This window comes from Heliconius melpomene, chromosome 10 (assembly GCF_056956725.1).
Source record: "Heliconius melpomene rosina isolate 202511_hmr_F chromosome 10, ASM5695672v1, whole genome shotgun sequence".
Classification (NCBI taxonomy): domain Eukaryota; kingdom Metazoa; phylum Arthropoda; class Insecta; order Lepidoptera; family Nymphalidae; genus Heliconius; species Heliconius melpomene.
Genome location: NC_140398.1, coordinates 11,768,960 through 11,790,389, shown reverse-complemented (window position 1 = coordinate 11,790,389; position 21,430 = coordinate 11,768,960). Strand labels below are relative to the sequence as shown.

At 30.9% G+C, this 21,430-nt stretch overlaps 3 protein-coding genes and 1 long non-coding RNA gene across 5 annotated transcripts; 2 read left to right on the top strand and 2 right to left on the bottom strand.

Moving 5' to 3' along the window:
* Positions 1-593: 593 nt before the first annotated feature.
* Positions 594-11,630, bottom strand: LOC146535651 (ras GTPase-activating-like protein IQGAP1). 2 transcript variants are annotated; one of them, XM_085191837.1, is made up of 14 exons: positions 11,441-11,630; positions 11,108-11,364; positions 10,575-10,652; positions 9,831-9,975; positions 7,845-8,927; positions 6,899-7,731; positions 5,554-6,407; positions 4,952-5,177; positions 3,967-4,131; positions 3,558-3,737; positions 3,207-3,347; positions 2,914-3,067; positions 2,090-2,483; positions 594-1,493 (listed from the first exon to the last, which is right to left on the bottom strand). In XM_085191837.1, exons 1-14 carry the CDS (start codon positions 11,484-11,486, stop codon positions 1,133-1,135), a joined length of 4,917 nt encoding a protein of 1,638 aa, XP_085047963.1. In that variant the 5' UTR covers positions 11,487-11,630; the 3' UTR covers positions 594-1,132. The 2 variants fall into 2 exon arrangements, with proteins under 2 accessions (XP_085047963.1, XP_085047964.1); XM_085191838.1 differs by having other exon boundaries at positions 11,108-11,361.
* A 259-nt stretch (positions 11,631-11,889) lies between these two features.
* LOC146535650 (uncharacterized) lies at positions 11,890-12,967 on the top strand. Its single transcript, XM_085191842.1, has 2 exons — positions 11,890-12,332; positions 12,520-12,967. The coding sequence occupies exons 1-2, from the start codon at positions 12,013-12,015 to the stop codon at positions 12,752-12,754; spliced, it is 555 nt and encodes a 184-aa protein (XP_085047968.1). The 5' UTR covers positions 11,890-12,012; the 3' UTR covers positions 12,755-12,967.
* Positions 12,968-13,139: 172 nt separating this feature from the next.
* Positions 13,140-20,446, top strand: PIG-N (Phosphatidylinositol glycan anchor biosynthesis class N). Its single transcript, XM_085191839.1, has 12 exons — positions 13,140-13,501; positions 13,791-14,243; positions 14,331-14,461; positions 14,815-15,020; positions 15,528-16,020; positions 16,584-16,759; positions 17,481-17,668; positions 18,141-18,367; positions 18,559-18,752; positions 19,147-19,254; positions 19,504-19,695; positions 20,087-20,446. The coding sequence occupies exons 1-12, from the start codon at positions 13,305-13,307 to the stop codon at positions 20,330-20,332; spliced, it is 2,811 nt and encodes a 936-aa protein (XP_085047965.1). The 5' UTR covers positions 13,140-13,304; the 3' UTR covers positions 20,333-20,446.
* On the bottom strand, positions 19,504-21,421 carry LOC146535648 (uncharacterized). Its single transcript, XR_014878353.1, has 2 exons — positions 21,132-21,421; positions 19,504-20,598 (listed from the first exon to the last, which is right to left on the bottom strand). It is a non-coding gene; the product is annotated as an uncharacterized LOC146535648 (long non-coding RNA).
* Positions 21,422-21,430: the final 9 nt, after the last annotated feature.

Below are 21,430 nucleotides of genomic sequence, written 5' to 3'. Positions count from 1 at the left end.
TAGACTTTTAAACGCTAAGGGTTGTTTCCCTCATAATTCCCTTACCGTAAGGGTTGCAGACAAAAAAAACGATGTGTCGCTATTTCACATAAAAAGCAATATATACTATTCATTAGAACCCAGTGCAGCTTTCCCATCCTTATCGCGTTAGACCCTTTCGTCGATTGAGTTTAGTTAAGACATAAGATTGATTAAAAAATATTCTATTTTTTGTACCGTAACATAGAACAAATATTAAGTATTTAGGAATAGGCTCTACTTCAAAATATAGTTAAGTACGGTAGCCAATTCTTAATAGAGATGAGGTTGTATAATATCTGGCTACAACATAAAAATAAATATTATGTTAAAGTAGTTCTTTGTTTTGTAATATAGATTTTTTTTAATATGTAATTTTTTAAATATATTTACACTAAAGTAATTTCAGAATATGATCTCTCTTTTTTCTTTATAAAATAAATAGCTAACACTGTCCATTATTGTGTCTTGTTCTAAATAAAAACTATAATATGATTGTGACATATTTTTATACAATATTGTCATTTTAAATGCTTATTTATAGTAATATTAAGGGCAAAATAACAACTCTAATATACTAGTCATTAGTAAAGCTTTATTAATATAAAAATTAACACATTAAACAAAGAGCCTCATTAAAAATAAATTTACAGTGATAAATTAATAGAATGCATCAATATGTAGTAAAATAAAAATATTTTTTCTATCAGAGAGATAAACAAAATACATTTTTTATGATTTCAAGTGAAGTGAATTTAAAAATGTTAGTTAGTCTTGTTATACAAACTTTAACTGTAGAAAGCCACTAACTAAAACTAAACTTCAAAGTACTTAACTGACAACTAATATTAATTAATATTATTTGGTTAGGGTTACTTTTAGATAGACAATATCTAAATAACAATGAAAATTTATAAATGCATAAAGCACAATACAATCACAGATCATTTACTTTCTCATGGAAATTCTAATCACATGCAAAAAAAAAACTAAGTCAATTTGGTATTGATTTAAAAAAAAAGTTACTTTAAGCATTAACATCTAAACTTAATTCTAAATTAAAGTCAAAATTTAGTTTGTACTACGCATATAAAAATATAAAAAAGTGAGTTCATCATGATTTTCCATAAAACTTGCTGTTTAATAAGAAAATAAGTAAATTAACATTTATTTTGGCTTTTCCAAACATGTCCATAATGGTGCAGCCCTCGTATTGTCTTTGTAAGAGATCTTGGATGTCAACATCTATGGACTCCATTTCAACACCCATAAATTTACCTTTGATTGTAAACACGCCATTGTGATCGGTTGGTGTAATTTCAAATTGCACGTTTTTAAATTGAGATGTGGATAGTCCGTCAATTTCTAGTAGAACACCTCTTTCAAGTAGTTTTGCAGCTGAATATTTAACTGTTAGTTTTGATTTCAATTTTTGAATATCTTTTCCTGACATTCTAAGGCACGCGTGGACACTTCTGAAATTGACTTAATATAATTAATTATATTATTTAACAAAGGTTGCTAGATTAATAAGCCACCAGTAGAACATTACTCAATAAAAGAAGCTAAAAAAGAATTCAAAGAATTTGAGAACGTTTGCAGCACGTTCCTCCCGCCTAATTAGATACGTGTCAAATAACTAAACATGTTTCTATTAAATACGATATTTTTTTCTGAGCAAAATCAAATATAATCCAAACTGGTTTAAATTACATTTTGTTAAGTATAATAAAAGTATAGAAAACCATTCTTAAATTATTAAATTAAAAAAACCGCGAACCGCCAGTATTATAATATGATTATGATGCTGGAATAGAGCAATATGTTACATGTGTATATTTTATTTAAATAAAAATTATAATATTGAGATATTTTAAATGCAGGAACAACAGTTTATTTAAGACTGCAGTTAAAGGAACAGGTTGCTTATTATCTGACTACTGCAACAAACCCCAGAACCCAAGAGGGGTAGGTTTTAAAACGTACACAAGCGCTAAAAACATAAATCTTATTATGTCCATTACTGGTCTAAGACCGAAAATAAATGAAAAACCAAATTTGTGAAACTAACCTTTTCCCAGCATGGAGATTAGCAAGACAAGACCTTATATACTGGTCATAAGATTTACACTTGTCCTCATAATATTTAGTTTTTTCCAACAAACTTTGCTTAGTTCTAGTAAGCGTCGACAGGGCCCTACGTTGTGCCTGTCTGTACTTGCCCTTATTACATAAATCCAAAGCTATAGACGTTACTAGTGCTTGGTATCCGTCTTCTCGCGTCACATATCCTTCTTCTTCCAACATTTGTAGGTTTTTACGTAGTTTAGCGATATGTTCACGAAGTGACATCGCTTCGTCGGGTCGCGCCTGCCCAGAGTATATACGTCTTTGGACTTTCTCACTATATTCTTCTTGTTGTTCTCTGGTGGAACCGATACAAAGTGCTTCTAATAGATGTTCACCTAAAATTTTATAATTAAGTAGGAATTACGATACGTTAATTTAATATTAGGGCGAATATAAAAGCGACGGTTGTAGATTCGATTCCCACTGGATCAAATTAAATATCATAACACCACACATCCACATATTTGATCTCAGTACCATTGTAGAGGTAAAGTCCACACATCCACAGGCCACAGTTTGAAGATGCAAATATAAATGCAAAGTAATTTTGTATAATTACATTTGTAAATTTGTATGACTGATTACAATGAGTCCATTGTCCAAAGTTATTTTTTGTATTTAATATTTTTTTGAATTCTACAATAACTACACAATAAGACTAGGTTGCCTCTGCCTACCCTGCTATGTGCAGGTTACAGCGTGAAGCTAAAGCTGATTTAAACAATTAAAAAAAAAACAATATAATGCGCAAATAAAACAACTTACCATTTAAAAATGGCATAATTGCCACGCAAAGTTCTTTAGTCTTTATAAATAGTTTATTTAAATCCGTCATATCGTCTGCTGGGGTCTGAAACTTATTGACAAGTGCAAGGCACACTTCTAGTCTTGCATTCTCCTCGCTTATATCAACCATTTGCTATAAAATAATTAAATCATTTACAATTTCTTATTCTACATAATTATATTAAGATGCCTTACGTTTCCCATTCAACACGAAATACCTCGAAAATAGCTTTTTAGATTTATCTTCTTCTCTGTGCTAAAAAAATACTTACAGAACCAACATCTCTCGACGCAAGTTGGGCCACCGAGGGTACATCACCCAAGTCGTCTAACAGTTCATTAAGTCTGTCGTGCGCGTCGGGAGCGATGATGTCTTGGTATTCTATCAGCAGAGCATGTGTGTCTACAATTTCCTATAAATAAAATGCTATATTAAAACAAACATATTTATAAAAAAATAATAATATAAAAAAGACGTGTTTTTGGAAATATTATTGAATAAGAAAATAACTACCGAGACTCCTTCCTTTTACTTAGGAATGGTAATATTAATTGTACAAATTCACTACAATTTTTAAGTTTTGTGCAAAAGCAATAAAAATAATTATACAATATAACATTACCTGCACGGTAATATAGATATGGGGATGATTGAGCAATGTCGCTTCGGTATATTCGTCAACTGCAAAATACTCCTCAAGTGTGGGTCCTCTGCAGCAGCTTCTAAATAATTCTTTCATTTTCTCATGACAATCAACTATGAAAGGGTTTAAACAGCGCAGATGACTGGATTCTTCACCAAACTGGAATATTAATATTTTATGATCTTGAAGCATTATTTCATACCTATTACCATTCCTCATTCACTATTAATGAACCAACATAAGAGACGAGAGTAAAAATCATGAGGATGCAAGTCCGATGTAGAAGAATTAATTATTTTTTTAAACTAAAGTGAACTTATTAACTTTTTACATTTTCAAAATAATATTTCACTAAATCTCAATTAACAATGATACAAAAAGAATTTACCCCTTTTTTCGCTGCAGAAAAATGTAATATTTTTGCAACGGACGCCAAGTTTTTCCGCTGATCTGTTGTGAGACCGCCGCCGTTTGGCATGTTGATTATGTGAAACGCATCAGGCGCTACGATGGCGGCATTGAAAAATTGATAGTATACTAAATTACCGATGACCTGCAAAATAAATGTTTACAGCTATTATTTATTTATTTACGGGTATGGGCAACTTAGATACAGATACCCAAAGGGTAAAGCAGGATTTTGTTGCTAAGACTTAGCTTTCTCTATCTCACGACTCGTGATGGAATGTATTTCTGTTGCTGCTATAACGACAAGTACTAAAAACAAAATAAAATAAATATTATTACTATATCTCCCATAAAACAAATGTATTTTTGTGTAATTTTCATATACCCATTATATATGAAAACGTACGTATGTACGTAACGTTGTACTGGACCTTTCATGTTTTATGGGAAAATAGTATCTTTAATCTAATAAGGTTATGACAACAAGAAAAAAATCCAGGTTAGTAAATAAATAATTGAATATTTGAAGCGTGCGAAGCTACAAGCGAATCGATCGAAGTTAAAATATTTGAATTTTCCCGCTCTAGTAAGGTACAGCGTGTAGCGTTAGGTTTAACGAATTCAAACATAGATGGCGTTGTAGGAAGTTAGATCGCGCTATCGTTACGTTCATATGAAATGCATATAATTCGGAAATTTTTGTGACTCGTCCCTCTGTCTACTCATAGAGTGGGGAATGAAGTGTTTTAAAATTTTTGAATTTGCAGCATATCTACATTGATATGCTGTAACATAACAAACAAATAGTAATTGTAATTTGAAAGTACTGTACTTTCAAGATTTTAGATCTTGAAACGAAAGTAATGCAGATGAAATTTAGTCCTTAATAAAATTATTTGGTAAGAATTAGCACAAGACATTGATATATTATTTAATTTATCCAATAAATATAGAGAAAAAAATACCTTCAATATGTCTTTTTCTGGTGTATGAGGAAACTTAGAAGTTAAAGAGCGATGTAAAACTCGAGCCATGTACGTAATACAAAAAGGTAGTAATTCAGTAGAATTCGTAATTTTGTCCAAAAACATGGTCACAACTGTTTTGAGTTGTGATAGGGCCTTTTCTAATCTTGACGTAACCTCTGGATAAGACAATGCTTCTTCTTGTGGTACTGTGTAAGGTAGTTTACTAAAAAAAGTATATTGTTATTAAGTATACAATTTAGTTCTATAACACAATTAGGCAAGACATCCGTACAAGTAGAAGTATATTTTGTATCTTGAAAATTTAATTTATACTATTTTATTATTAATACCAAATAAAGTCATAGCGAAGCTCACAGGCATAGCGTCTAAAAACGATGGTTGTGGTTCCATCCCCGCTAGTGGGAATGAATTATTTAATATTCCCATTAGATTAATCTCGCCGTTGAGCCATTCAATACGCAACGTCTCGAAATCGTAAATTGGCCAGAAAGTGAGGAACAGAATATCTTAACACTAGTTTCCCTTTGTCTACCCTGATGTATATAACATACAGTGTGAAACTAAGAAAAAATACTCACGAAATCTGTCCGGTTTTCATTTCAGTTTCATTACGCCACGCCTTATAAATTTCTACTGGTCCGGTCTCTATATTTAAATCTTTATCCTTTATTATTTTGTCCACAAGTGGTCCTATTATTGCTTGTAAGCTGTTCAGTCCAGATAATTGCCTTGAAAGGCTGACCGCCATTTTTAATACAACTGGTGTACTAGCTATTATATCGAATGGCTTTACGACTTTACAGCTTATTTCTTCTTCCAGAGTAAATCTAAACAGCTTTAACAATAAATACTCGTCTCTCGCATATGCACCGAAATTATACAAACTTAATACCACATTTTGCAAGAAAGAATTGGTTTTATTTTGTGGTATACAAAATAATAGTTTTGATAGATATGTTGGGTTCGTTTGTAACTCATAAAACAAATGTTGATAGCCATCCAAAAGTAGTTTACTTTCCTTCGTTAATGATTTCAAGCCTTTAACTGCTGTTAAAACTGTCGTTAGAGAACCTTTAGAGTCTCTATTGAGAACTAACGTAGTAGTGTTGTGTTTGACCAAGTCATTCAATTTCAAGCCATGTGCCGCTACTTCTTGCAGTGCAATTCTATTTTGAACTAATAATCCAATTTTTAAGTCCATATCGTCTATTTGTTTTGACAATTCTTGGTTTTTTCTTATAGATTGTACAACTTCGGACTTTAAAGTTTGCAATTCAATTTCCCTATCGTAGTCCTCAGTACTAAAGTCTAACATTGGCACGAATTTCTTTACGACTCTTAACGGTGGGTTTGGCGAGTGAAAAAGCGAGATAAAAGCGTTTCTAGCACGACGACCTCGCCACAGTGCTTGAATTTTGATAATTTTCTGTTCCTAATCAAACATAACATTTATTTTTAATTGATTAATTATTATTGCATATTTATATAGAATGTAACGCAATTGTAGTAATATAGATAAACGCGACAGTTGTGGGTTCTAGGCCCACTCGAGGGAATTTATTATTATTTACTAATTATTATTAAGAAACTAAAATAAATTACTTCAGATGTGAAAAAAATTGAACGTAGCGGGATTTGAACCTGCGCTTCTTGGGAGCCGTCCAAATGCTCTGACCACTTCAAACAGACAACGTTCTCATCGAGCTACTTCGTTCAAATTTTTAAACTTTGTCTAAATAGTATTTATAATAGAATTAAATAAAGTATTTTTCTTTCCCAAGTATGAAGTAATACTTCAAAAATATTCAATACAATCAGATGTTGTCTCACTATATAATAGTCTCAATACATAAGTAAATTAATAAGTTACAATATAAATTATTGTAAGAATAGCAAATTACTTTTCAATTATTTTCAACTAACCTGCACTTTATACCACACCCAAGGATTCTGTTTTTTCTCCCTTTTAAGCTTAGCTTCAATTTTTTTCATTTTGAGCAAAGTGCCATATTTTCTTTGGATCACAATTTGTCTCCACCATGCTTGAATCTTCACTACATATTCAACATGGTCTCTAAAGAATTTCAACCGTTTAATAGTTTGTCTAGTTAAATATCCTTTACAGCAAGCTTGAAACTTTACAACAGATTTTTCTAACAACTTCTGTCTGTATGTGTTTATGTGATGTTTATTAGTTTTATCAACAATAGCATCGATATCCTTTCTCGTCAAATAGCGAGCATATGGCACAAAATCTTTTGGTGTTGTCCAACTGTAGGTGTATGATTCAATATCAATGTACACTGTATTACCGGCCTCTGTATGGCAAACTATCCAAGGACATATATTTTGTCCTTTCTTTTTCAATGCTTTTGCAAACATTTGAAAATACACATCTTTGCATGAGCTTTCAATAAGTTCTATCCTAGCTAAATGCGGAGAAAGAAGAGCTTTCCAGAAGTCGTTTACGTCATTTTTCAATATACCTAAGTTTAACTGAACAACTGCGTCAGTCAATTCTTTCACTTTTATTGATTCATAATTCACATCCCTAATAGAGTTCACTATGTCGTCAAACCATAAATTTTCAGATTCTTTTTGCAAAAGGCGTTTCTTTAAAGTCCTCATGTACAGATGATATTCTTCTTTGTGTAAAGATAACGGTAGCCTTAGGCAAGGGCTCTTTAATAGTCTTACTAATGAATTAACATCTTCTTCAGATACCGCCTTATTTATACTGTCAATAACTGCTACCACTAAAAATAGAAAAACACAAAACCCATGTATATAACAAACAATTTTTTGCTAACACAAAATATAAAAATATTATATTTTTTTTACATGATAGAAAATTCTATTATAGACTTACACTCATCATTGTCATCATCTTTAATATTCACCATTTCAATAGTATCCCTAATGTCTTCTAGAGTCAACAGAGGACACTCACACTGTTCCCTCACCTTTACCTGCAGTGCGGATATCAAAGCTGATAGATAACGACGTCTACAATGAGGCCTAAGCATTTCTAACTGAATATTTTGTGAATTTAAAGCATTCCACACAGCCACTTCATCTCCTCTCTCAACTGCCTGTGACACAGACGCAACTGCATTCAAATATAATGCTGATGCTGCTATTTCACTTTCATTAAGATTTTTGTCCAATTCACATTTTTCTAATCTCATCTCCTCAAATAACAGAGGTGCGGCGTATTTATCAATTTTAAAATTTAAACCAAGCTTAGAGCTAACTAAAGCTTTGTACAAATCATCGGGGGTACCCTCATCAAGCGCTTTATTAACAATTGCAATAGCACTTTTATGATGAGTATGCTCACTAGCTTTGATATTTCCATCGTTGATAATATTCTGAAATATTTTATGCCAATTTGTTATACTTTCAACATCAAGATCTTTGCAACTTTCAGTTATTTCCTTGATGACATCACAATAAAAATCCAAATTGTTAGGTTCATAATTTTGTACCTTCACCCATTCCTCATTGAAAAATTTGTGTAATTTATTAATATCATTAACTTTACAGGCAGAGCATAAAGATCTCCATAAAAATTTATAATTTGTAGCTGTGATGTGACCCTGTATTTCAACTAATGTTAGAAGTTCGTCATAGTCATCTGGTACATAACTATCATTTAAGGAATGATTGTGAGCTACTTGTAATTTTTCATATTTAGCCGCTTTAAGAGCTTCTTTATACTTGTCTATTAAGCAGTTTTGGACATATTTTATTTTTAAGCAAGGGTTAAGTAATGCATGTGTTATAGATTTTTCTGTATCTAATAAGCTGTTAAGCTCAATTAAAGCATTATGAGTTGAAGAGTTATTATCTAAATTGCTGTTGCTTGATAAGATGCCACTAATTTTTTGAAATACAGGAAGTGGATGTTTGCATTTTTGTAAATCTTTTGAAACCGAGTCCAATTGTTCATCTGAAATATAAAAATATTTAAAATACCTTAGAAATAGCATATATATAAAAAGTATATACCATAAAATACACATTTTATATTTAAATAAATAGTACATTATGATATTTTAACCAATTTTGTTTTTTGCTTTGTAAGAGGCACAGGTAGAAGTTCCACTATTTTGAAATATTCACATGTTCTATAAAATATACAATACTAGGGGACGCGCGCAGCTTCGCTTACGTATTTAGGGGTGAATTCTAATAAACCACGAAACATATGTTCACTGAAATATTTTTAAGGGTCTAAATTTCAAATTTTATAAAAATCGGTGGCGATTTAAAGATTTTTCCATACAAACTTTGAACCCCTTATTTGCACCCTTAGGGGGTGAATTCTAGAAAACCATGAAACACATGTTCAATTAAATATTTTTAAGAGTCTACATTTCAAATTTTATAATAATCGGTGGCGTTTTAAAGATTTTTCCATACAAACTTTCAACCCCTTATTTGCACCCTTAGGGAGAGAATTCTAGAAAACAATGAAACACGTGTTCAATTAAATACTTTTAAAAATCTAAATTTCAAATTTTATAAAAATCGGTGCCGATTTAATTTCTTTTCCATACAAACTTTCAACCCCTGTTTCACCCCTTTAGGGTTAAAATTTTTCGAAATCCCTTCTTAGTGGATGTCCAGATTACGAAAGTAAACTTTTGTTCAAATTTAACGTTTCTACCATCAGCGGTTAAGGCTGTGCGTGTGTCTTACCTCAGTCAGTGAGGACAAGTCCTTTTATATATATAGATTATGTTTTCATAATTACTTAAAGTTTATATTTCAATTAAAGATTTTACTTTAGAAAATAATAAAATTAATATATAATTGTGCAAGTATTGAGATGAAGATTGCGCTAGTTTACCTGTAAATACTGCTTTACCAAACACATCCCGAATGAGAGGAGCTTTGCCAAGCTTAAATAAATGTGAACTTAATGCATGTAAGCAATAGACAACTTTAGGCATGTTTTTATTATCATAAATATCTGTTGTTTCTGGTTGAAATGTCTGAAATATTTAAAAAAAATATACTTAAAGCACATTATAGCACAGCGGCACAATGTCTTACTGCAAATGTGATGGTTGCGAGTTTGATTCCCACTCAGTGGAAAATTTATTAATTAGTGTTTTAATTTTCTTACTAATAGTAACAAGACAAATTGCAGCATTGAGTTCCACCACTAAACAAAGTGTCACACATTCAATTTTGGGGTTTTGTAGTAGGTGTCTTCTTTCTCCACTAACACCATGTTCCACAATATTTATTTAGTGGGAAATAATCACACAAATATTTCAAAAACCATATTAGAAATCAACTGATAATAGTTGTAGCTAGACCTAGATCTTTTAATTGCTTTTTTATCATTAAATAAAAAGTATTGAGGCTATTGTGGTGCAGTGGCACAAGTGTGTGAAAAATCCCAATCAAGGGAAATAAATTATTATTTATTAATATTTTAATTGCTTTGATTTGGCTTTTGAAATTCTGCCGCTCAACATGCAATGCTTAAAAAATTTGGCAGAATGTTGGGTACATCTTAACATAAGGTTCCCTCTGACTACCCTGCTATATGGGGTATAGCTCAAAAAAAAGTAAAGATAGTTACCACAGGTAATTCAGTCCTCTTAAGTATTTGCAAAAACTTATTAATATTATCAGTGTGTTTAAACTGTAATCCCATTACCTAAAATTTTTATCAGAATTGTTAATTGTTATATACATATATTCCAATATCATAAAATCTATTACTTTATTTGTCTGTTTATGCTTTACTCTCACATTTTACTAGTTACTGAACTCTTGTAGAGCAGAGGCATCATATGTTAACACAAAAGTGGTGGATTTGATTTTGATTTGAGGGAATGAATTTTTAAATATATGCTGGTAACAAAAAAAAGCGCGTTGTCGAGTTCCACCTCTCACCACGCAATGTCTCGAAAACATTGCCGGAAAGTGGGGTAGGGGTAAATGCTTTACACTAGGTTCTCTCTGATTACTCTGCTTTGAGGTGCTAAACTGTATCAGTGTGAAGCAATAAAAAAATAAGATAAATATAAATAACTCGTATTTAGACACATAATTTGACAAGATACTCGTATTGAAATCAATTTTTATTACTTGTAATACATATTAACTCACTTTATAACGCCTTTGGTCGATGTCGTAAATTTTGTTTAAAGGCAGAAGATCAGGCGCAATAAAGTTTCCCAATTTTGCAAGATAAACTCCATTTCGTAAGTTTTCTTCAAATTCAGTAGCCAGAGGAAGTTCTTCTTTGAGACATGATTCCATCCAAGTTTTGGCTTCTTCTAGTCGACATAGATATTCATAAGCAATGGTGCGTTGTCGAATCGTGTCCATTTCTTGTGCTGTTTTGCGTACCTCATCATTACCTGCTTATTAAAAGATCATTCTTTTAAATTCACATTTCATTGTTATATAGTTGTACGAAATAAAATAATATTGTCTTACAATCATCAATTTTTCCAATGAGTATTTCATTTATGCCTTTTCCCATGGCCGCAATTTAAACTTCACTTAGGTAACTTTGAAATTACTAGATTTTCATTAATTTCACATATATAATTGTAAAACGTAACACCACAAATTATAATATGTAAACATTTTTGCACATTATAGTTCAAAATAATCAACGGTTGATTATTAAACACAGATTAACTAAGAAATAAATATAGGCAAGGATAAACTGCCAGAGTGGAAATATGTAACTTATGAACTACTAATATTAAGAAAAATAAATATACGGTACGATATTTTAAAAATCATATTTTACTGAAAAAAAAAAACAAATAAATAGTACTGTAAACTTTAAAAAATATTTTATTAAATAATTAAATACAAGTAAATTTAATTTCTAAACTTATGTAAATTATTTTAAATTGTAACATGTAAAACAAAATATGTGTAAACTTTTATGAATTTAAACTACGAACAATAGTCTTATTATTAAGTCATCTTTACTAGGTAATTAAATATATGGAAATATACAAACAATATAATTTTGTTTAATTATCGGTATTATAATGGAAGAAGAAAGTAATATCCATTTAGAACAAAGTAATCCCGATCCATGTTGCAGTTGCAGTTGTTTTTGTGTTGATAATGAAAAAACATCTACGGATGATATAGAAATTTCTGATCGTAAACTTTTTATTTTAACAACTGTTGCAAGGACTGAAAGTTATCTCAGAGAACATCGTATTCCAGAGCTTTTGCGTGTCTTACTTACAATGATTTTAGCTCACTTACCCGATAAACCAGTAGCTTTTCTTGAAAAGCTTTTAGATGATTACATGCTTTATCGTGCGGGGTATGGATTACCACCAGTGCTTTTTGAAACCAGGTATATTTTTGGTAGTGAATAAACCATATAACCACCATATCACTTAACAAGGTTCTGATTTAAAAATATTGTCTGTCGTATGCAGAATTGAAGTTCAATAATTTTCCTTTGGAATTTATACCCTCAATCATCATTGTAAAGTAATATGCATTATTATACATTTATTAGCATATTTTTTTTTGCGTAGGCATCTGGAAGCCATTATAAAAAGCTTCGATCCTGGTCAACGCGGATGGCTAACTACCGGACAAGTTCAACGTATATATACTACACTAGGTTTTGTATGTGAAGAAATGGTAGAAGACAGAATACCGGTTGACCAAGTCTTAACTAATTTGAAAGAAACACAAGAAAGCGAATTATTGAATTTATTAAAAGCTGGCTCCGTTATTGATGACAAAAGCGGACATTTAATATTTTAATCACTTTGATTATTTGACATTTACTAAATATATAATTTTTAGCATCAGTGACTTTCATTTAAATAAATTGTAAACATTTAAGTGTAAGCTCTTTTTGAAAAAGTTTAAGTAAGGTCTTATGTAGTTGCATTACAGGGCTAAAATCAAATTTCGCAATCTTTTATATTAACATTTTTATAAATTAAATTTTGACGTTTTCTTTGTAGAAGAATCAGTCAATCAATTTTTATAATCGAAACCGTGTTGGTGAAATCATCCGTCTTGACACATCTTTGTCCTAATAAGCAATGAGTAAATGTATTCTGTGCTAATAAGTAATCCGTTTTGATTTGTGAATGTCAATATTGTCTATTGTCTACTGTCATGTGTCAAAACTAGTTTAAAAGTAAAGTAATATAAATTATTTTATTTTAATACAAAAATATATGAATAAATTGTAGAAACATATATTGACAATTAAATATATACATTAAAACTCCAATTTTTTTAATATATGTTATTGTATAATTGTCTATAAAACGTCTAGTCCTGCTCTCCTAGATGAGGAACAATGTTTCTAATAGGTTTATTTATACATCTTGTATTTTTATTCTCTATATTTGATATATATTTTAAATCACCTATCGTGAAAAATGTGACACCATACGAACCGGTACATGAGGCACCGGTTGATCGTCTAGTCCTTTTTGTTATTGATGGATTAAGAGCAGAATCGTTTGTTAATTACACCAGTATGCCTTATCTCAGGTTTGTTACTTTTACTATTAGTATTTTTCTGCTTAGCTTCACATCGTAGAGGCCTTAGTCTAAGGTTTTCTGCATACCCTGCTACGTACAACATATAGATAATAAAGTAAATCTATTCTTAAGGCCCTCCGTTTCTCACTTTTCGCATAATATTGGATGGGGGCTTTGTTTTGTTGCCAAAGTTGCTTTTACGACTGTAAAGAAGCTGTGGTTCTGCACCATAGCCATCTAAAAATTTTCTCATTTTATAAATTTTGATTTTTAATTTCTTTAATATATTTGTTTACAGATATATAGCAAATAATTATGGAAGGTGGGGAATATCTAGAACTAGAGTGCCAACTGAATCTCGACCTGGACATGTAGCTATAATAGCAGGTTTTTATGAAGATCCATCTGCTATAGCTAAAGGGTGGAAAGAAAATCCAGTTGACTTTGATTCTGTCTTTAACCAGAGTTTTTATACTTGGTGCTGGGGAACATATGATATTGTAGAAATTTTTACTAAAGGAGCTGCAAAGCACATTTTAGTTGATAAACTTGACCCCTACGATCAGTCATTTAGTTCTGATAAGAATGTTACATTCTTAGACAACTGGGTTTTCACAAGAGTAAAAGATTTTTTCCATAAAGCACAAAATGATGCAAGTTTAAGTGAAAAGTTAAGATCTAAAAAAGTTGTGTTATTTCTACATTTATTGGGAACAGACACTGCTGGTCATACACATAAACCAAAAACTGAGTATGTATTAGTTCAAATATTTTGAAAGAAAACAAATATTTACTACTTACTATTATTATATACAACTTGAATTCTTAATTTTTACAGAAAATTTTTAACTACTGTTCAATTTGTTGATAATGAAATAAAGGAAATTGAAAAGTTAATATGTAACTTCTTTAATGATGATGGAAAAACAACTTTTTTGATGACTTCTGATCATGGCATGACTGACTGGGGTAAATGATATATGATTTTTTCTTCTTTTGCTTTTAGCTTCCCCTAGATTACCTACATATAGCAATGTAGGCTGGTAGAAGGAAACTAGTATTAAGACACATCATTCTATACTTTCTTTCCACTTTCTTTGCCTGTTGAGTGGCATTCAACTAATATAATTCTTGTAACCGTAGTGGAAATTAATATAATTTATCTGAAATGGGAATAGAACCCGGCATCACATTTACAGTCAAATGACCTGCACAATCAGTCCACAGCCTTTAAGTATGTATAACAGGTAATATTTAAAAAACTATGTTAATATAACATAGTTATGTTAAGGTATTATGTTATTATATTTATTTTTAAACAGGTTCACATGGTACTGGTGATAATCATGAAACAGAAACACCATATGTCTTGTGGGGAGGAGGTGTACAACAAATTAAAAACAAACAAGAACTGTTTGATCAAAGTACTAACGCAATGTCTCTAGAGAACAGATTTGATATAAACCAAGCTGACTTAACACCACTTATGTCAACTTTACTTTCAATTCCTGTGCCCACCAATTCCATTGTAAGTGTATATTTGTATTATTTTACGATATTAAGTAGTAAATGGATCTACAATTTCTCAACATGTTACAGCTTTTTTTCCTTAATGCTGTTATGCTTATGCAACTTAATGCCCACATAGAGTGTGGTGGGCAGTAGGAACCTACTGCTAACTGTCAACATACACTTTTCTCCACTTTCCGCCTAATTTTCAAGATATTGTTGAGCGGCGGAACTCAACATCCTGCTTTGTTTCCCGCCAGAGCAAGAAAATGAAAGTAATTAATTTCTAGAAAAGAAAAATTACTTTCAATGTTAAGAATTTTTTTTTTATAGAAAATATTAATTTTGTTTACATTGAAAGTTTCCTAAATGGAAACCGAACCCACAAACATTGCGTTTACACTCAGAGACTGCCAAAATAGCAGATTACATGGATAATACTATCAACTGTATCATAATAACTATAATAATGTCCTTAAAATATGCTTATAGTTCCAAGTCTATATGGTTAATTAATATTTTATAGGGACAGTTGCCAAGTGGCCTGCTTAATATGAACTTAGAAAATAAAGCAAAAGCTATATACAGTAACTGCAGACAGATGATATCACAATATAATAAGAAGAGACTTGATGTAGAAGCAAATGTTATATCAGCATTTTATCACCCTTTTGAACCATTTGATGGTAACAAAGTACATGAGATTATTAGTTTTACAGAAAAATTATTAGAAGATAAACAGTACGAAAAACTTATAGTGCTAAGTGAGGAAATTATGCAATTAAGTTTAAATGGACTTAATTATTATCATAATTATTACCAAAGGCCTTTGCTTATTACTGTAACACTTTCATTTGTGGGTTGGATTTTTTGCTTGTTAAGAGTATTGTTAGAACAAAAGATTTTTACTCAAGCAGAATGTCATAATTATAAGTTAAAAGAAAGAACTTTAATGGTGGATACATTAATACAAGCAATATGTATTTTGGTGTGTACTGCATTTGTTTTCATTATATATGGTAAGTTATACAGTTATACCATTATACCATTACATTACGTTATACCATTCAATTATAATATAATTTCATATAAAAATTACATGGTTTTGACACTTTTACAACTTGAGAAATTGGATGCTGTGGGACAGAAGTCAAGTGTATGCTTAGGTGGAGAAATGAAAATAGTTTAGATATTATAGTCATTCTTCCAAGTGGTAATTACACTGTCCCACTGCAGTACTATTATTAATTTAAAATACTACCTCTATAAAAATTTAATAGAGCCATATTTTTTTTTATCAAAATTCTGTTAAATTCTTATGCTACACACCCGTCGTACGACTGTAAACACGACGGTTAAGGGTTCTATTTCTATTTGGAGAAGAGTTGTTGAGTAGGAGAGTCATTTGCATTTGAAGTGAAGCATTGAGTTTAGCACTCAATGTCTTGATAATTGGGCAGAAAGTAGAGAATGGAGTGTTTACACAAGGTTGCCTCTGCTTACCCTGCTGTATGCGAAATGGGGCATGAACCTAAAAAAGACTTGCCCCTGTTATATTAAAGTAATAATTGGTATTTTCCAGTGCAAAACTTACCATTGCAGTATTATATATATTTCCTTTTGCCAATCTTTTTGTGGAAGTATGCTTTAACTCCATTTAGTGTTTGGATCCAAGTTTTAAACATGATGAAGAATAAAAGAAATATATTTTGGCTTGGGACTGAAATATTATGTTATGTGTTGGGATCTATTTGCTTGGTAAGAAATTTTAAATTATATTTTATTACTTATACAAGCCTCAATAGATTTTTTCTACTACTTTTTTTTATTACGCTTGTGCCGACCGCTTATGACGGCTTTATAGAGATCTAAAAATGTGTTAATTTTAAACAAAATTCTTTATATTCATCTCGTTCATCTCATGCTTATCTTGCTAGCTATATGGGCTTGGCAGGCAGAGAGAATATCGAATTAAAGTGGTTCTTGCACTCTCCTACGTCTAGTTTAGGTCACAATAAAAGAGCAACATTGTTAAAGTTAGGATTTTACTTTCCAACATTCTTTTACATTCCTCTACATCTAGTGCACTACTTATATGTATAATGCAATATTAAATTATGTATTTCACAAAAATACATGTACACCCATTTCATAAACATTGCGAGTGTTGGAAAATTTAAAGTTTCAAGGTGTTATCAAAGATGGTGGCAAAAGATATTACACATTTTCTAACATTTTGCTGGATATTGTAAGCTTTAAACTTTATTTCAGTTTTATATTATACTATCTTACTCTCAATTTCGTGACGTGGTCAAATGGAAATAATTAAGTTGTATCTGACACACGACTTATTCTAAGTGGACGAGAGTTCCCGCGTTTAGTATGTTTTCGTCCCATAAAACTTTTTATACTTTCATCTATACATATATTAGTATAAATTTTAGAATTATAAACATTAATAGCATAATTTGGTTTTTAGGGAGTAGCACTAACACATAGATGGGTATTAAGTGTTCCATTGTTGGGCATGGGCTTGTGGCCATTCCTTTCATCCTCAAGGAAATATTTGACTAACAAAGAATGTATGACGTGGGCAGTTGGATGCTTTTTGCTGAGTGTATTTTCATTTTTATCAGTAATAGGAAAACATGTGGCTATTGAGTTAGTGTGAGTAACATTTTTTTGGTAATAAACTATTTTTTTACGCTACGTTACGCTGTATCCCGCACAAAGGACCCTCCTTAAAGGCAGAGGGAACCTCCGTTCCACACTTTCTGCCGAATAGAGGCATTGCGTGTTGAGCGGCGGAACTCAACACCACCCTTTGCCCCGACGCCACAGCGAAGAAATGAAAATATAAATTTAAATAAATATTTTATTACCCTGTGTGGGAAAGGAACCTATAATCGATGCGTTTGCATACAGTAGCACGTCTTTGCACCTGCGCCACGACTGCATATAAATAACTATTTTATACTTATTGGGTATATCCTTTATTCATTTGTCATCCGAATTTGTAACGTTGCATATTAAGTGACGGGACTCAACATTGTCTTATCTGAAAAGGGAAATGAATATAAATGTATTTTAATCATTCCCCCCAGTTGGGATCGTACCATACCATATTTTTTTGTTTCAGTATGCTAGCAGGACTGCTATGGTTATTTATATTAGTTTTATATATTTCTAAAATATTACTTCCTAATGGTATTGAAGGCCATGAGATTAAAAGAGAAATTGTAATAAAATGTATACAAATAGTACTTTTGGTGATATCTTTACAAATAATTTTTATACAGTCAAAGAGATTTGAATCGGAAGCTCCAATCTCACAAACTTTTCAGTCTGTATGTTGGATAATAAGTGGTAAGATTTGTTTTGAATGTTTAGGTACAGAAGTATTATTAATATGAAATATTAATATCTGATGCTATAAAGCGTGAATCTTAAAAAATTAAAATACTTTTACCGTTTGGAAATGTTATAGTGAATGTTATATATCTATAAAATAAATTCTGGTAGTAGTTAGTGTAATTATGTATTTTTATTTTTTACAGTTATACTTCCCATATTGCCATTACTGTATTCAAGAAGGTTCATTAATCGACTTTTGGGTATTAATACATCTATAATGAATTTTTACCTTCTCCTATCAGTCTCTCATGAGGGTTTGTTTATAGTTACAATGATCTTTAATGTTAACTGTTGGATGTACATTGAATATAAAATTCTAAATCAAAGAAAATTAAAGGTAATCATATAAGATTTACATATTGTATACATATAGGTCCTGTCGGCGAGGTCTAAGCTGTGCTTTGCATTAGTGCAAGTGTTCATGTATAGTATAAGTGTAATATATCTTGTTTGGCCTAAACTGGCTTATACTGTTTTTTGAAACTGGCCGGCACCTCTTGTAGTGATAGCTTAATGTGCTTATAATTTATAATATTATGTATATACAATACAGTCGACAAGTTGTGGAGTTACGTCTTCTGAACTTCGGATTATTGTTCACTTGGAAAGAAAAAAATAAAAAAAATATCCTAAAATTTAATCTGCGCCATTTATAGCTAATTTTAGGGCGCCTCCGATTCTTGACTGTACTGTATATAGTAAAAAACAATATCCTATTTGTAATATTTCAGATTTTTGAATGTAGTTTTGAAAACGATGGCACACGAAAAGGTGACAAAAATTTGGTTCCTTTGGAAAGAAGTATCAACAGCCACGATTTTAGAAGGGCTTTCTTTTTTGTATCCTTTTTAAAATTATAACTGACATGTTGATTTTAAATATACTAAAATAAATTGGAAACATTGGTAATATTTTTAAATTTATTGTACATTTTAAGTAAAGATACAAATATTTATATATATAAACGTACACTTTCGTTTTTTAAACAGTTTAATTAGATTATATAAGAATCACACTTTATATAAGAAGTAAAAATATAATTATGTTAATATTTCTAACTATAATAAGTTTCTTATAGAAAATATCAGACTTTATACATTATTTTAGCTTATTTTGGTACTGGAAATATAGCATCACTAAATTCTTTTGAAGTCAGATGGGTATTGTGCTTTACCACTTCTTTCCAGCCATTTATTATAACCACATTGATATTATTCAAGACCTTATCACCTTTTTTAAGCGTAGCGTGCACATTTAGAGCTGTACAACGTTTGACAAAGGTAAATAAGAAAGCATATTTTTTTCGCGTAGTATCCCGCATACAGCAACTTAGACATAGGGAATGCACGCAATTTTAAATGCGGTTCTCTATTTTCGTATTCGTATTGAGTGGCGGAATTCTTGTTATCACAGTAAGAAAAAAAAATTAATTATTTCTCCCGAATGGGAATCACACCCAAACCTCCCGTTTACAGTCAGACGGTACCGCAGCGCCACTGTGTGATGTGTGAGCGCAATGTGAGATTGATTTAGAACTTTTAATATTTTTTGTTTCGAAATTGCTTAGAGTACCCGTTTGTAACTGATCAATAATAATAAAAATAATTATATAATCCTTTTAAAAATAAAAGTTCAAGAGGTCATTGATGTATTGTGTGTTTTTTGTTTTAGGCACCGCTGGATTGTCTAAATATGATTGTACTTATATTTTCTAATATAATGGGTCTACATATGCTTTACCATGTGAAAAATACAGGAAGTTGGCTCGAAATAGGCACTTCAATCTCACAATTTGTCATAGTTCAAGTAATAACATTGTTTATTGTGTTAATTAATCAAATAGCGAAGGTTCTGACAGAAACTGAGCTGTTCAGTTTTATATTGAAGCTATTTAAAACCAGAAAGAAAGAAGTGTAAATGTTTGAACAAAACAATATAGTAATTTATTCAATTTCATAATATAATTATAAGTATTATAATAAATGTATAATTATTATACTTGTTACAATAAAATTGTTGTACCTTCTTGGCTATGCGTTTACTTATTTAAATTTAGGGTTGCGTACCTTTTAAAGGAACCCTTATAAGATCACTTTGTTATCCATTGGTCTGTCTGTCAAGAGCCTTTATCGCAGTAACGCTTGGAAATATCGAGTTGAAATTCAAACCGGTATCTTGATTTCCTGAAAAAATTGCATTTCTAAATTTACCTTAAAAAACATATGGCCGTTTATATTACCAAGAAAGCGTATTTCAACACTATTAATTGAATCAAAATAAATAAGGTACTTCCGGTTGACCTAAAATTATTAAATTTGCCAGCTAGCATCTACAGGTAGAACTAGTTCAGGAAAAAATCTGAAACTATACATTTGTGGTTGAATCTTTAAAAATAACAGCCTTAAAAGGGTTGCCATGATATTTAATATCAAATAGTATCAGGTAGTTCAAATGCGGTATGAGATAAAAGGCACTGGCTAATCTAAGCTTGAATTTCAGAAAAAGCTCAATAATTCTCAATAAAACTCAATTTTTGTACCGAAGCCTCGGTGTGCGAGCCCGACTTGCACTTGTCCGATTTTTCAATCGTGTACAGTCTCGTTTATAAAGAAAGAGAATTATTTTAACTTTACTCTTGACATCTAACAAAATCATAAGTGGATGTTATTATTTTTTAAATATTTTACACAAAAATAATAAAGACATTATTACTTACATTTATGATGAAGTGAATAGTGCTCAACTGGCACGCTCTAAGCGCCATAAATAAAGAACCGAACCGTACATTTATGATTCGTTCTTTTTAATAATTACAAATAAAAAAAATAGAAAGTGTCATTTTCCAGATAATATTTGACTCTTGTTACTTTAGGGTAATCTTGCATTTTTTATAAATAAGTAGCTAGCGTAATACTAAGCGCGAAATAGTTTGACAATGACAGCATCGATTACAGCTGACATTTTATAGTTCATCACATACACATCTGTCATTTGTCAGTCTTAATTTATTGGTTG